General features: G+C 37.1%; 1 protein-coding gene across 1 annotated transcript in view; it reads left to right on the plus strand.

The window, feature by feature from the left end:
- The window catches only part of mboat2a (membrane bound O-acyltransferase domain containing 2a), a 120897-nt gene that overhangs the window by 65296 nt on the left and 37403 nt on the right, over nucleotides 1–18198 (plus strand). The window contains exon 4 of the mRNA XM_057858803.1: nucleotides 13893–13988. Coding sequence (XP_057714786.1) covers nucleotides 13893–13988 — 96 coding nt within the window. The remainder of the gene's footprint in view (nucleotides 1–13892; nucleotides 13989–18198) is intronic.

Here is an 18198-nt window from a genome sequence, read left to right on the forward strand (position 1 = left end):
TCTTTTTATCCAAGTATTTTTCCCCAATAGCTAAATAAATGGCTTGAGAAGGACCAGTCGGCCCGTCGAGGGGGAACTATTCACAACGAAGAAAACGCGACGAAGAGAGCTGCAAAATGTCATTGTTTCTGTCTCTTTACTTCAATATTTTTACAGGATATTCTTTTTATCCAAGTATTTTCCCCAATTGCTAAATAAATGGCATGGTCATGACAAATAACAGTCTTGTGCTGAATGGAATATGAAATAAAAAATGCATTCATTCAGGACGACATGGCAAAATTACTCCATAATGGTCAAAACTGTCGACTTCACCTTTACTGTCGCACCTCCCGAACGATATTTTATGACACCTAAATCGGACATCTGTCATTTCCCTTCCCCGGCTTCGGAGAATGTAAGCAAACCAGAAGGCGTGACAGCTAGCCGACATGCTAACCCGAACCGAGTGATGTTTCAAAGTCTTCGAAGCGGAAAATCACACATAACTATCCTGGATTATTTGACATGACGACCCGGTTGTCGATTGTCTTTGCGGATCGGCAAACCGCCCGGCGGAGAGCATTTTACAGTTCGTTCCCCGGAGGAGGGTGGCTGGAGTTGTTGTGCAGCTAACGTGCTGCTGCTAATGAGCATCAGGAGAGCTTTTTACATGCCTATCAATGATCAAACGTAAGTAGTCCTTCATTTAAAGGAAGTTTGTACTGTTTACTTTGTTATCGCTGTATTCGTATTTGACATAATACAAAACAAGATGTTTACTCACTTCCTCATAAGTCCAATGGTCCCACAGTAAATATCCACGGTGAATGAGAACCTTTTGAAACTCCAAAAAGGCGCATACGCCTCTCCCTCATACAGAATGATTTTTCTGCAGCCGTTTGGCTGGCGTGATGGGGCATTTTCGTGTCACAGGCACTTTAATGTTCGAGTTAGCGGGGGTTTAATTCGTCAGTGGAGTTGATTTTGAAGGAATGTCACCTTCTAACCAGATTGCCGGAATCGCGCCAGTCAAACCGCCGGACACGCGCTGGCGCAGCTCCAACGTCCTGGGCTGACGCAATCCCAAAAACCTGGCCAAAAGGCCAAACCCCACACGTTCACCTGCGTCTTAACCAGGGGTGAAAGTGGCTAGAATTTCTTGCAGGAACTCCCCGACGTGAAGGTCACAACGGAGCTAGAAATTTTGTTAATTTATTTTTATTTATTTTCTTTGGGGGGGCGGGGGGCAAACCTGCCAAAACTACTGAAATGCAAAGAAAACTATTTTGGCACAGTTATTTCTATAAAACATACAAAAACTGATTTTCATTCAAAATTGTATTTTTTCAAAATACTGGGGGCAAAGCATGTTGATGACTGAAAAAAAAGTCAAAAGTTTGGACACATCGAAACATGTTTACGTTTTATATATTTTCAATACCATTGTAAATCCTCTCTGAATACATCAAAACTATGAACGAACATGTGGAATGGCAAAAAAAAGTGAAATAACTGAAAACAGTTTTTATATTCTACATTCTTCAAAGTACCGTAATTTCTGGACTTTAAGGCGCACCTGACTATAAGCCGCCAGCCACCAAATTTGACATGAAAACGGCATTTGTTCAGAGATAAGCCGCACTGGACTGTAAGCCGCAGTTGTCCTCATTTTATTATGGGATATTTCCACCAAAAGATATTAACTGGTAACACTTCATTTGACAAAGGCATTATAAGACTGTCATGAAACCAAATGAACCACCATGAAGCTTTGAACTAGGGCTGCAGCTATCGAATATTTTAGTAATCGACTGAAAAATTCTATCGATTAATCAAGTAATCGGATAAAACAAATATATTTTTAGGTGAAGAGCAATTATAGATATACATGAGAAAACAAGACATTTTATCATTTTCAGTCAATCAGTGTCTTTATTTTTGATGTATATTGTTGAAAACAGCCAACAATTGCATCTCAGATGTAACTAGAATTAAAAAAAAAAAGACTAATTCACTATATATATTATATATATATATACACACACACCTAAAAATGCCTTTACGCTTGATAACACACATCGCTTAAAAGTTAGGATTTTTTCCCACGTTTTTCAATTGAATTTCTATTTGTGTCAAGCCATTTTTAAGTTCTAGTAAAGTTTTAAGTAAGTCTAAACTGTAAGTCCTGATAGGATTTTTAATTTTTGCAGTGTTCAAAATAAATGTATGATACAGGCTGTATTGGAGCACATTAGGGACTAGTGCTACTTGGTGTTTTATCCAGCAATGACTACTGAGCTAAAATTGATAGTTAGCATTATTGAGTTTTTATTTGACACCCTCATCACTCCACAATGCTATGTTATGTTAAAGCCTGTATGTAAGACACGTTAGCCACGCATCGAATGTGGTCTTAATTAATAGAAACCTAGCCCTCCGCAGGGCTAACGTTACGTGAGCTAGTAGTGACAGTAACGTTAATCTTATATATTAGCGCTTAGCGCTCTTTATCTAGTTCAACATACATGTGATCTCTATGAGACTCATCAGAGCTACCTGCAACTAACGTAGCATGTGCAGGCTAGTATTTAGCAACGTCAGCGTCGTTTGTAGCGGCTGTCTGTTTTTTTTTTTTTTTTTTTTTTTGCTTCTTCCTCTACGCACATGACATCAGCGCGTTGTCCCGCATTAAAAGTAGTCCGAGCAAAACGTGATGCTTAGAGCTGTCAAAAGAAACGATTACTCGAGGTGAATAAAATTACTCGGATCAGTTTTTAAACTCGAGTTACTCGAGTTGCTCGAGTATTCGTTTCAGCTCTACTTTGAACCAATTGGCTGCAATGCCTTTTTGTTTCAAAAATCTTCATTTGGCCATTGCTGCTCCCTTGGGGGAGACAGTCAACCTCTGCTGCCACCTGCTGTCAACACTGTTGTCATCCAACATTCCTGCTAGCATGCATTGCAGCACTACAGATGTAAATAACAATCAAAATTAATGTTCTGTGCTATTTCTTCAGTCACTGTTCCAGTTGTTTCATTAATTGCTAGCTATTGTATTTGGTAACATTTTTTGGGATAGTGGTGCCATAATACTGTTATAATTATTACATGACACTGTCATAAGCATTATTGAATGCTTATAATAGATGTCGGTTAGTGTCATCCAGCAAATTATCTCACTTTTGAATGGACGTAAAAGATCTGAGCTAGACATAAATGGAGTTAGTGACATATTATTCCACATGACACATATTGACATCTGTCATAAGCATTCTGTAATGCCCATGATAGTGTCATGTCATAATTATGATGTTCTTATGACAGTCCTATGATCCCGCTCTTAAAAAAAGTTTTACCTATTAACCCAAATAAATCATCAAATAAGCCGCACTGGACTATAAGCCGCAGGATTCAAAATGAAGGAAAAAGTAGTGGCTTATCGTCCGAAAATTAGGGTATCCACCTTTGAGGTGTCGCCAAGCTTTTGGCCAATACTGTTTATATACATATACATAAAACTGTTCAAGCTCAGTTGTTGTTGGTTGTGTTTGAAAGCTTAGGTTTACAGAAATTCTAAATATCCATCCTGCCTCCACAGGTGTAGTTTTGCCTTAGCAAAGCAAAAGGTCTCTTCGGTGGTAGTCACATGATCTGCTCGAAAAATGATTTTGACCCATTGTGAAATACGTTGTAGGATTCTTGTTCATTTAATTAATTTTTGTTGTTTGTTTTATTGCTTTACAACTTTCAAGCCTTCCCCAAAAGCCGTGTTCACTGCAAGCTAGGCGCTAATAACGCACAGCTGAAATCGGATTTGGGACACTGGACGGTACAGACCGCCGCGACAGTCTGGACTTCTATGCGACTTGTCCCGTTCAGACCGTCAAGTTACTGCCTGACTCGAGTCGGAAAAACACAAAAAAATTGGATTCGTGCAGTAAGACCTCTAAAATGAACGTAGCCTTAGACAATGCTCTCCAAAGCTTCCTAACGTTTCCGTGTTTGCTACACCTGAATGCTAGTTCGGACATTTTTCCGAGTAAGGCCAACGACGTCATGCATCAAGAGAGACAATAGCTAATTCATATGCTCACTCGCCATCCTGTAGTCTGGGGTGTGAATTGCAACCTGTCAAAATGACGGATGGACTTCAGTTTTTTCCGTCACCGTTTTAAAAAACCGGTCAATGACGGAAAATATTCGGTTAACGCGACCCCTGCGTTGGAGTTGATTTGAACAAATTCCGTGCAGTTTGTCAGTTATCTGTTAGTTTCAGGGCTCCGGGGTGGCAAGTAATCTGTGACAACATTGTTCCCAACACTGTTCATGACATGCGTGAGTGTTTCGTTAGCAGTAATACTAAATAAGTGAGTCTGCCTTGGAATGGAAGCTAAATTCCTTTGGTAAATCTTGGTAAAGCTCTGCAATACATTTTTATCAAATATTCATCCGGAGCTACGGGTTGCTGTATCATATTTTGTTACATTCCAGTATTTCTCAGTCCCTTTGGTCCATTTCTCAGATCACAATTGAAATTCTCAAAACTACTTGTTCAATGTAACCGTTTTTCAGACTTTGGGAACGACTTTTGAATCAGGATTCAGACCCAGCATGACCTGAGTTTGTTCACAATGCCAGGTATCATGTTTCATGGCATTCCAGCTCTCCGGCGTTCTTCTGTGCCTCTCCCCTTTGACAGTTCACCTGTTACACATCTGCAGCGGAATTTTCTAGAACCCGTCTTCTGTTCCAGTTGTGGCAACTAGTGCTCCCTGCTGGCTCATATGAGCACAAGTGAATAATGCAAATATTTCTTGTCCTGACACTGTTGCAAAAGGAGAATTCACGCCAATTCTCAGTTGACATGACAGGTGGTCAAAAATGATTAAACTAGGGCTGTCAAACGACTAAAATTTTTAATCGAGTTAATCACAGCTTAGAAATTAATTAATCGTAATTCATCGCAATTCAAACCATCTATAAAATATGCCATCGTTTTCTGTAAATTATTGTTGGAATGGAAAGATAAGACAAGACGGTTATATACTGTACATTCTACATACTGTACATAAGTACTGTATTTGTTTATTATAACAATAAATCAACAAGATGGCATTAACATTAACATTCTGTTAAAGCGATCCATTGATAGAAAGACTTGTAGTTCTTAAAAGATAAATGTTAGTACAAGTTATAGAAATTATATATTAAAACCCCCCTTAATGTTTTCGTTTTAATCAAATTTGTAAAATTTTCAATCAAAAAATAAACTAGTAGCTCGCCATTGTTGATGGTCTTGTATGTCTTCCATTTTCTAATAATTGCTCCCACAGTTGATTTCTTCCCAGCCTAGTGCCGGTCTACAATTTTGTCTCTGGTGTCCTTCGACAGCTCTTTGGTCTTGGCCATAGTGGAGTTTGGAGTGTGACTGACTGAGGTTGTGGACAGGTGTCTTTTATACCCATAATGAGTTAAAACAGGTGCCATTAATACAGGTAACGAGTGGATCCTCGTTAGAAGAAGTTAGACCTCTTTGACAGCCAGAAATCTTGCTTGTTTGTAGGTGACCAAATACTTATTTTCCACTCTAATTTGGAAATAAATTCTTTAAAAATCAAACAATGCGATTTTCTGTCCCCCCCCCCCCCCCCCACACACACACACACACACACATTCTTTCTCTCATGGTTGAGGTTTACCCATGTTGACAATTACAGGCCTCTCTAATCTTATCAAGTAGGAGAACTTGCACAATTGGTGGTTGACTAAATACTTATTTGCCCCACTGTATGGTATTGTCAAGCCAGCTCACTGACTGAATTTTATACACCAAATAAGATGAATTTTGTTGGTCATATATGGCTTCCCAGCCTCATTTTGTGATGTTATTTATCCGTTCGACTTGTATCGTGACCACCTGAGGAGGTGCCCTCTTACTGATTGACTGGCACGCAGACAGGTTGTGCCCAGGCGGAAGGAACACTTACGTCAGCTGCGACCTTCTTCCTCCTGTCGCTCTCGCCTCTGCTACTCGAGCGTGACGGAATATTCGATAATAAAGGGAATCTCTGCGATATGGAGGATCTTTTCGGATTCACGCTTTGATTTGAGTGGCATCTGGCCAGATTTGCAGATAACCTTTAGAACAGTCCCTCTTTGTGTAGCAAGCTGTTAGATGTGACATCATGTGACTCTTCTCTGGAAGCTGTGAAGCATACAGTGTGAATTACTGAATCGCAGCTGCGAGCAGAGCAGATGGAAATTTCCTCCGCATGCATTTAAGCGGACACGGTGGTGTTGAGCTTCTAGGCATTTACCGTGTGCACAACCTGCCTGTGCTCAAACGCACATCTTTTGTTTGACTTTGGTGTGTCTGTGTGTATGTACACCTGTCCACTGCTGTCCCACAGAGGGAGGTGGCTTTGCCTTAGTCACAGGATCCCTTGATGCCTTTAGTGGAAATGAAACACCCCCTGCCTACCTCTGATGCAAATTACACAAACACAAATCAGATGGGGATAAAGGTAGCGTCCCTGTTGGGCCTTCTGCAAATAGAATTGCTGCACGCATACACAACTAGGGGCGTGACAATATATCGAAACGGTGATATATCGCAATTAGGGCTGCAGCTATAGATTATTTTAGTAGTCGATTAATCGATTAAGTTGTTAGTTCGAATCATCGAGTAATTGGATAGGGAACATTAAAAAAATAAAGTACCTCATTGAACCACAAACAGTATGAAAAAATAAATCAGGATCTAAGTACAACAAAATAACAATTGCCTAACTTGCATAGCAAAAAATTGCTAGCTCAAATGCTATAAAATGCAATTTTTTTTTTCAGTGCTCTTAACAAATGGTTCAAACACATATTCCCACCAAAACAGCTAAACATACCTGTAAACTAAATTACGAATGCATTAAAAAACATTAGCTCAAACAAAAACTTACCTTATGTTGGTCTTAACAGGGAGCAGCTGGATTCAGCCATGTGAAATCAGGTATGTAGTATTCACTGTTGCCATTAGAGGGCAGTGTATCCACCCAAATCAGTAAAACTAAATGCAAACACCGTCAAAACAAACTATTACGACACCACTTTAATGAAACGAATACTCGAAACAGCAAAATTTTATTCCAATGTTTTTTCTAATGGAATTACTGGAGTTAATCAATTAATTGTTGCAGCACTAATAACACAATTATCATCAGTTTATTAGTCTCATTTGAAGAAGTAACATAAAATGCCATATGAACATGATTAGAGACTAATAAAACCAAGCTAAATAATTTACACATTGTAGCTTAAAATGAGGACTGTCCTGAATGTCAAAGTTGATATGCGTAGGAGCAGATTGCGTGCCATTATGATCGTTAAAAAAATACGATTGTAAAAGGTTTGTGCTGTCTCAGACTCTAAGCACCGAGCATCCCTGTTGGGCCTTTCTGCAAATAGAATTGCTGCACGCACACACATCTAGGGGTGTGACAATATATCGAAACGGTGATATATCGCGATTAGGGCTGCAGCTATAGATTATTTTAGTAGTTGATTAATCGATGAAGTAGTTAGTTCGAATCATCGAGTAATCGGATTAGGAACATAAAAAAATTAAATACCCCAGCTGAACCTCAAATGGTATGAAAAAAAAAAAAAAAAATCAGGATCTAAGTACAACAAAATAACAATTGCCTAACTTACATAGCAAAAAATTGCTAGCTCAAATGCTATAAAATGCAATTTTCAGTGCTCTTAACAAATGGTTCAAACACATATTCCCACAAAAACAGCTAAACATACCTGTAAACTAAATTACGAATGCATTAAAAAAACATGAGCTCAAACAAAAATTTACCTTATGTTGGTCTTAACAGGGAGCAGCTGGATTCAGCCATGTAAAATCAGGTATGTCATATTCACTGTTGCCATTAGAGGGCAGTGTATCCACCCAAATCAATAAAACTAAATGCAAAAACTTTCAAAACAAACCATTACAACTAGGACTGTCAAAATTATCACGTTAACGGGCGGTAATTCATTTTTTAGATTGATCAGGTTAAAATATTTGACACATTTAACGCACATGCACCGCTCAAACAGATTAAAATGACAGCACAGTGTAATATCCACTTGTTACTTGTGTTTTATGGTGTTTTTTCGCCCTCTGCTGGCACTTGGGTGCGACTGATTTTATAGGCTTCAGCACCCATGAGCATTGTGTAAGTAATTATTGACATCAACAATGGTGGGCTACTAGTTTATTTTTTGATTGAAAATTTTACAAATTTTATTAAAACGAAAACATTAAGAGGGGTTCTAATATAAAATTTCTATAACTTGTACTAACATTTATCTTTTAAGAACTACAAGTCTTTCTATCCATGGATCGCTTTCACAGAATGTTAATAATGTTAATGCCATCTTGTTGATTTATTGTTGTAATAAACAAATACAGTACTTATGTACCGTATGTTGAATGTATATATCCGTCTTGTCTTCTTTCCATTCCAACAATAATTTACAGAAAAATATGGCATATTTCATAGATGGTTTGAATTGTGATTAATTACGATTAATTCATTTTTAAGCTGTAATTAACTCGATCAAAAATTTTAATCGTTTGACACCCCTAATTACAACGCCACTTTCATTAGACGAATGCTCGAAACAGCAAAATTTAATTCGAATCTTTTTTTTTTTTTTTAATTGAATTACTCAAGTCAATCTATTAATCGTTTCAGCAATAATCGCGATTAAGGCTGCAACAACTAATCGATTAAATCGATAAATAAATTATTTGCCAACTAATTTGATAATCGTTTTTGCCTGCAACTATGAGAAATCCCGTTTGCGTCCTTGTTTGAGTGTAATGTGAGGCTGCGGCGCGCACCAGTGATTAGAGCAAGAGAGAGAGAGAGTTTACTGCTGCTGTTGCTGAATCAATAATATTACGAAGTATCGAGAGTTAGATTGTCTTATGTGTTGTTAAATCCAGTGTGCCTCCGTCAGAGCTGAGTAAATGAACCATTACCTTCACAATTTACCTTGAAGTTGTTTTTGGCATGTTGTAAGTAGCAATGAAAACTAAATGGATGACCATTTCCTTCAAAAATAATATTTTATCACAGCTTCCTGGCTTAATCACTGTATTCTACAACTGTATCGATTGTCAAATTGGTTGGCAACTAATTTATTATTCGATTTAATCGATTTGTTGTTGCAGCCTTAAGTAGAAGCTAGTTTAGACAGTAACATGTCCGAAATGTGAATTCTTGTTTTCCAAAGTAAAAGCAGATTTTTGTTCATGTTCTACTTAAGAACTTGGGCTGCAGCTCTCAATTATTTTAGTAGTCGATTAATCGTTGAACTAGTTAGTTCGAATAATCGAGTCATTGGATAAGGAACATAAAAAATTAAAATACCTGAGATGAGCCTCATATGATATTAATAAATGTGAAACAACAAAGAACAACTGGCTAACTTACACAGCAACAGTCCGCTAGCTTAAATACTATAAAATGCTAACTTTATTTTATTTTTTTTGTACAATGCTCTTAACAAATGCTTCAAACACATATTCCCACAAAAAGCGGCTAAATATACTTCTAAATTATAAACGCATTAAAAAACATTAGCTCAAACAAAAACCTATGTTGGTCTTAACAGGGAGCAGCTGGATTCAGCCATGTGAAATCAGTTATGTCGTATTCCCTGTTGCCATGAGAGGGCAGTGTGTTCACCCAAATCAGTAAAACTAAATGCAAACACCGTCAAAACAAACTATTACGACTAGGGTTGTTCCGATCATGTTTTATTGCTCCCGATCCGATCCCGATTGTTTTAGTTTGAGTATCTGCCGATCCCGATATTTCCCGATCCGATTGCTTTTTTTTTGTTCTCGATTCAATTCCAATCATTCCCGATAATTTTTCCCGATCAAATACATTTTGGCAATGCATTAAGAAAAAAATGAATAAAACTCGGACGAATATATACATTCAACATACAGTAGATAAGTACTGTATTTGTTTATTATGACAATAAATCCTCAAGATGGCATTTACATTATTAACATTCTTTCTGTGAGAGGGAGCCAGGGATAGAAAGACTTGTGACTTTGTATATTGTGATTAAATATTGCCATCTAGTGTATTTGTTGAGCTTTCAGTAAATGATACTGAAGGCCATGCCCAAAAACATGATGGGAAGTGGAACCATGACTGTGCGTAGTGCTACCAATTGATATATCTTCTCTGTGTTGGGAAATAACATAAGGTGTTAAGAAAAAGATCAATTGCTACCTTGCTTCCCCACATTTCTTCCCATGATATTTCTAATCGTAGGGAGAACGATTGTAAGGCTTTAGCCAATTAAAAAAAGGCTCCAAAGGCTGCCAAAATTCACTGTACTCATTTTACGCTGCCTTTTATCTCTTTATATAGGTAAAACGGCGCCGTTACAGATTGAGTGCGACATTGCGTGAGTGGGTCGTGCAGCGCATGCATTAATTGCGTTAAATATTTTAACGTGATACATTTTTTAAAAAATTAATTACCGCCGTTATTGGGATAAATTTGATGACCCTACCTAAAGACTCTGGATAAGTGTAACATCTTATGTCTGTAATGTTAAATACAATTAGAAAACGATTTAATTAAAAAATATATATATATTAAAAAAAGGCATGGCCGATATTTTTTTGCCGATTCCGATACTTTGAAAATGACGTGATCGGACCCTATCGATCGGTTCCATCAGGACATCTCTAGATGTGACCCATCAATATAATTATGAAGTCTTATGAACATAATATGACAGCTTTGCGTCCCTCAATGTTTCACACTTATTTTCCACATAGATAAAAGTGCATGCTTGTAGACAATAGTCTTAAATGATTATCTAAAGATAGTGAAATACTTTCCCCCCCAAAAAAACAAAGCTTGGAAAACGTATTATTTCTAAATAAAATTGAATAACAAATGATCCTTATAGCACTTCTCATGCCTCCCAGCATGCATTTCAGCGATACAAATGTAATTAACGTTCAAAGTTCATGTTCTGTGATAACTATTTCTTCAGTTACTGTTCCAGTTGTTTAATTTCTTGCAAGTTACTCTCTGCGGTTTGTTGTTATTCCGATTCCGATACTTTGAAAATGACGTGATCGGACCCGGGGACATCTCTAATTACGACACCACTTTAACTAAACGAATACTCGAAATAGCAAAATTTTATTCCAATGTTTTTTCTGATGGAATTACTGGAGTTAATCAATTAATCTTTGGCAGTACTAATAACACTTATTAGTCTCCTTTGAAGAAGTAACATAAAATGCTATATGAACATGATTAGAGACTAATAAAACCAAGCTAAATAATTTACACATTGTAGCTTAAAATGAGGACTGTCCTGAATGTCAAAGTTGATATGCATAGGAGCAGATTGCGTGCCATTATGATAGCTAGAAAAATACATTTGTAAAAGGTTTGTGCTGTCTCAGTCTCCAAGCACCTAACAGGACAATGTAATGATCACCATTGCTTTACCTTGCTGCCTTTCTCGGCATTGTCATTATAAGTGCTGTGCGGTTTCATTTTCTGAGCTAAGTGCTCGGGGGTGGAGGTGACGTGGTTTTCTTAGCTCATCTCGGTGCTAGAAGCTTCCTGAATTCAAAGGACGCGTTGTGTCTTTTCCCCCCGTCGTGCTACGGCTCCAGCCGATGCGTCGCGCTTCTTCTGGGAGCAACACAATCTACGTATTGTTTGGAGCAGGGGGATGCTAGGTCACTAGCTGCTCAGCGCACTCGCAGTCTTTCCCTCTGTTTGTGCCTTGGCATTTTCTTTTGAAAGGTTTTACTTATTTGCTAACAGTGGCACATTATTGGAGGCTCCTCCGCCCTCTTGTCCAGTTCTTGAGCATTTCCATAGTGACGCCCTGTTGTGGAGGCCTCGTCTTTTTGTACTGAACCCACGTCTAATAGGGATTGAGCGTGTGAATTGTATTGTTTCTAAAGTGGAATCAGTGATGCATTATGGGAAAACAATCGGTTCAGTTATCTCTATATCCAAAGCTTCGGTACAAAAATACATAAAATTCATTTTATGAGAAGCTTTTTTCGCTTCATATTTTAACTATGGCTGTCAAACGATTAAAATTTTTTAATCGAGTTAATTACAGCTTAAAAATTAATTAATCATGATTAATCGCAATTCAAACCATCTATAAAATATGCCATATTTTTCTGTAAATTATATGCATATATTCTGTAAAATAAACTGTTGGAATGGAAAGATAAGACACAAGATGGATATATACATTCAACATATGGTACTTAAGGACTGTATTTGTTTATTATAACAATAAATCAACAAGATGGCATTAACATGATTAACATTCTGTTAAAGTGATCCATGGTTAGAAAAACTTGTAGTTCTTAAAAGATAAATGTTAGTACAAGTTATAGAAAGTTTATATTAAAAACCCTCTTAATGCTTTCGTTTTAATAAAATTTGTAAAATTTTCAATCAAAAAATAAACTAGTAGCCCGCCATTGTTGATGTCAATAATTACTTACACAATGCTCATGGGTGCTGAAGCCTATAAAATCAGTCGCACCCAAGCGCCAGCAGAAGGCCGCAAAATTCCATAAAACAATTAACAAGTGGGCATTTCACTCTACTGTCATTTAAATCTGTCTGAGCGGGACATGTGCGTTAATTGCGTCAAATGGTGATTAATTGAAAAAATTAATTACCGCCCGTTAACGCGATAATTTTGACAGCCCTAATTTCAACACATTACTTATCATATGAAAGATTGCATGTACTATAATCAGTGTTGTCACAGATTACTTGAAAAAGTAATTTAATTACCGATTACTGATTAAGCCTCAAAAAAGTAATCTAGTTACTTTACTGATTACTTCATTACTTTTAAAGTAATTTAGTTACTTTAATAATCTATCAGTTACTTTTGACCCATTTTTCTCCCTTTGCCGCCTCAACATAAGAATGACAACAGAAAAATGTCATCACATGTAATTGACTTTCCGATGATTGAATTTAAAGGGGAATATCAGAATTTTGCGCTAGCTTAATCACTCCGGAGCCCTGAAACTAACAAATATCTGACAAACTGCTTGGAATTTGTTGAAATCAGCTCCACAGACCAACTAAACCCCGCTAACTCTAAGATCAAGCCTCATGTCAAAACTTCTGAATTTCGGGTTATGGTTAACAGCATATCAGTGCCAATGTAAAACAATGCAAACTGACGGCACAATAATCAACACACAAGTGGATTGTACAGTGCAATAAACACAAATATTTAGTCACAATATACAAAGTCACATTTATCCTTTAAGAATTACAAGTCTTTCTATCCGTGGGTCCCTCTCACAGAAAGAATGTTAATAATGTAAATGCCATCTTGAGGATTTATTGTCATAATAAACAAATACAGTATTTATGTACTGTATGTTGAATGTATATATTCGTCCGAGTTTTATTCATTTTTTTCTTAATGCATTGCCAAAATGTATATGATCGGGAAAAATTATCGGGAATGATTGGAATTGAATCGGGAGCAAAAAAAAAAAAAAGCAATCGGATCGGGAAATATCGGGATCGGCAGATACTCAAACTAAAATCATCGGGATCGGATCGGGAGCAAAAAAACATGAACTACCGCTCATGATTTCATAGTTGGCATTTTTAAAATTGAAATGTCATGTTCAATCCTGCCTGTCTTCATTGCGTGACAGCAAAGAGAGCGTACTGCTTTATTTTCACTTCGAATAAATAAGTACAAGATGAAGCTTTCATCTGTGTGCCTTTACATTCATAAACCTCCATAAGACATCAACTAGGATTTAACAATCTTTTTGTTTTTTCTCTCTCTTTGCACAGGTACTGCTTCATCGTGACGCTCGGCTATTTGATCGTGTGTCAGATCACACGCGTCTATGTGTTTGATTACGGGATGTACTCTGCTGATTTTACCGGGTAAGCACCAGACACGCGCTATAGGATGACGCGTAACAATGGATTGGAGTAAGGATTATGTGTTTTATATCACACCGAGCCAGCTAAACAGAAATGTGTCACACGTTCATCGGTGTCTGTAGACTATTTTCTCAGGGATTCATGGTTAGTTTCCCTCCACACTTTTGTGACAATTCAAGCAGACTGCTAGCACTCTCTGCAAGGTGGGGGTGGCTTGTTGCTTGGCAACCGAATCCAAACCAATATCGCCTGTTGGAGAGCACCAATTTCACTCTTTCATCTCCTCTTCCCTCTTATTTCCTTTGCAGGACCAAGCATTTTATCCCTTTCATGAATAGCTTATGTTTGTTTTTTATGTGTAAGTAGTGGAACTTATAAAGTTGGACACGTTCTGTTTCAGGAAGATGGTTGGCCTCTCAATATTTGAAGAGAAAGAAATACAATTAAAATTAGGGGTGTGACAATATATCGAAATGGTGACATATCGTGATACTTTGCATCCCAAAAGGTTATCGATACGCACATGCCAAGAATCGAGATATCGTTTTCAAAAGGGATCAGTGTTTGAAAAAAAAAAAAGAAAAAAAAAAGATAAAAGAAGGAACCAACAAGTTGCTACAAAAATTTTACTACATAATAGTGTTTCAGTTAACTCAATGGCAGCCATTGACAGTCCCTTTTTCCGATTTTCAAGGCATTAACAGGTCACTTTCTGTTCATTTTAGGGCATTTACAGATAACTTCCTTTTGAGTTTGAGTCACTGCCTATTCATTTGGGGATTCCCGGCTCACTTCCTGTTCTGTAACCCAAAATTAACAGGAAGTGCCTATAAAATGCCCCCAAATCAACAGGAAGTGACTGAAAATTAACAGGTAATGACCTAAAATGGCCCAAAATCACCTCCTTGCCTGGCATTAATTGGCTGCCACTAGGCATGTGCCGGTTACCGGTTTCACGGTTTACCGTGGTGTGAAAACGTCGCGGTTTCAAAACCACTAAAATTTCCCGTCAGACCGTAGTACGGTATTCGCTATTTTTCTTGTGTCAAAAATGCAGCCAGAAGCGGCTTGGCGCACCCCCTCCCGTTTGTTGCTGTGTGTGAAAGTGACGCTATCGGCTATCCAGCCAGCTAACCCAAAAACAAATACTCCAAACATAATGCGTACTGTTCTTCAATTTATTGAGCTCTCAAATCGTGGTTAGTGTAATATACAAAATGAATACATTTAAAATGTTGTACAATTAGATTTTTCCATGTGAGTAGCTTCAACAGATTAGCACCATGGAAAAAGTTCGCCAAAAACAAAACACACATTTTCCTTTCAAATTCAATATACAAACTAACTAAAAGCTTACAAAGATGAATGTTTGCCTAGGCTTAGCTGGGAGAGCAACTTCGTTGAGTGTGACAGCCGCAGAGTGAGAAAACAAGCTTGATTCGCTTGAATGAAGGGGAAAAAGTGATAGCATCAAAGATCGCTAATTGCGAAAGATGATCTTGCCCTAAGCACAAATCCACGTTCGCTGGATCAAGGAGAGGTCTCACTCCCAATGTTGTTTTTTTTTTTTAGATGAAACCTTTCTACAACAATATTGACATTTTTACTAGCTCATACATTTTTAACTAACTTATGAATTCTTTGTTCTTTTTAACACAAAAGGCATGACATCATGTAGACTAGAGTTGACACAGTGGCTGAAAATGGCGAAACTTCACTTAAGCTTTTCCACCCTCAAAAAAAAAAAAAAAAAAGTCATGCAGTATAAATGAAAAAAAAAAAAATTATTCAGAAGTGTTATTACTTTTTATAGAAATTATTTTGTTCTTGCTCTAATCTTGAGCAACTTGAGCTGTGGCTGTGCGTATAGTCTGTAAGTTATATTTAGTTTAATTTTATTTAAAATACATTTTTTATTGATAATTTATTTATTTTAACAATATATTCATGTTTCAATTTGCAACTATGGTCTGGAAAAAAAAAATCCTGTTCAATGGAGAAACGTTTTTTTTTTTCAACACATACATCTCAAAATTTTTGGGAGCTATAATTGCAATACCGTGAAACCGCGGTATTTTTGCTCAAGGTTATCGTACCGTCAAAATATCACGCCGGCACATGCCTAGCTGCCACTGATGTCTATAGAAGTGGGAGGGGCCTGTTTGAAGTGGGAGGGGTTAATTTGCTGCCACCCTCCCAGTTCAAATGGACTGGACATAAACTTACAGCAGAAGGATGAATATACCTTGTTTTTTCTGTTTATTAGTTTTTTTGGAGTATGATTTCCTGACCAATGTATCGATAATCGCTGTATTGCTATATCGTGAGATCATTGTTATCGTGAGCTTCATATCGGAAATCGTATCGTATCATGGGGTACCAAGAGGTTCCCAGTTCCCACCCCTAATTGAAATGGTGTCCTTTGTTCTACACAAAAGCTGCCCTTTTAATTTTCGTCTGAGTCGTTTGGAAAAAATACTTGTTAGTCTTAGTCATATTTTAGTCACTCCAAAATGTGTTAGTTTTATTTCAAAATTTAAGGGTTTTAGTCCAAAATTAAGGTTGACAGTATGGGTGTGACAAAATATCGAAATGGTGATATATCGTGATTAGGGCTGTCAAAATTATCGCGTTAACGAGCGGTAATTAATTTTTTTAGTTAATCACGTTAAAATATTTGACGCAATTAACGCACATGCCCCGCTCAGATTAAAATGACAGAAGTGTAATGTCCGCTTGTTACTTGTTTTTTGTTATTTGGCGCCCTCTGCTGGCGCTTGGGTCCAAATGATTTTATGGGTTTGGGGAGTGAGCATGGTGTAATCACATCAACAATGGCGAGCTACTAGTTTATTTTTTGATTGAAAATTTTACAAATTTTAATAGAACCAAAACATTAAGAGGGGTTTTAATATAAAATTTCTGTAACTTTTACTAACATTTATCTTTTAAGAAGTACAAGTTTTTCTATCCGTGGATCGCTTTAAGAGAATGTTAATAATGTTAATATATCCGTATATATATATATATATATATATATATATCCGTCTTGTGTCTTATCTTTTCATCCCAATAATAATTTACAGAAAAATATGGCATATTTTATAGATGGTTTGAATTGCGATTAATTACGATTAATTCATTTTTAAGCTGTAATTAACTCGATTAAAATTTTTAATCGTTTGACAGCCCTAATCGTGATACTTTGTATCCCAAAAGGTTATCAATATGCTCCTGCCAAGAATCGAGATATCGTTTTAAAAAGGTGTCAATGAAAAAAAAAAAGAACCAACAATTTGTTATCAAAATCTTCCACCATAATACAACCCTTAGCAAAAAGTATGCAATCACCAGTCTCGGACGAGCACTCACTCAGACATTTTATCATGTAGAACAAACTCGGATAAAAAGCTTGTAAAATAATGAATTAGTTCTAAAGTGCAACTCTTTAGCATTCAGAAACACTAAAAGAAATGAATAAAAAACATTGTGGTGGTCAGTAAATGTTAATTTTATAGAGCTAGTGCAGGGATATAAATATATGGAATCACTCCATTCTGAGGAAAAATATGGAATCATGAGAAACAAACAAAGAAATAACAATCAAATCTCTAGTATTTAGTCACACCACCTCTGGCTTTTATGACAGCTTGCAGTCTCTGAGGCATGGACTTGATGAGTATTCTTCATCAATTTGGTGCCAACTCTCTTTGATTGCAGTTGCCAGATCATCCATGCAAGTGACATGCTGTGGACAATTTTTTTAAATTTCCACCACAGGTTATCAATACGGTTGGGATCTGGGCTATTTGCAGGCCATGACATTGACTGGATGACTCTTTCCCTAATGGATGCTTTAACGGTTTTAGCTCTGTTGCATGATGCATTGTCATCTTGAAAAATGACAAACATATTTTCAATTGAAGGGATAAGAAAGCTGTCTAAAATTTCAATGTAAACTTGGGGTTTTATTGAAGATTTAACCACAGCCATCTCCCCAGTGCCTTTGCCTGACATGCAGCCCCATATCATCAAGGACTGAGGGGAATTTTGATGTCTTCTTCAGGCAGTCATCTTTGTAAATCTCACTGGAACGGCACCAAACAAAAGTTCCAGCATCATCACCTTGTCAAGAGTCAAGAATCTGCATTGGACAAGGTGATGATGCTGAAACTTTTTTTTTTGGTGCTGTTCCAGTGAGACCTTCAGG

Source organism: Corythoichthys intestinalis, chromosome 15 (genome assembly GCF_030265065.1).
Source record: "Corythoichthys intestinalis isolate RoL2023-P3 chromosome 15, ASM3026506v1, whole genome shotgun sequence".
NCBI lineage: Eukaryota > Metazoa > Chordata > Actinopteri > Syngnathiformes > Syngnathidae > Corythoichthys > Corythoichthys intestinalis.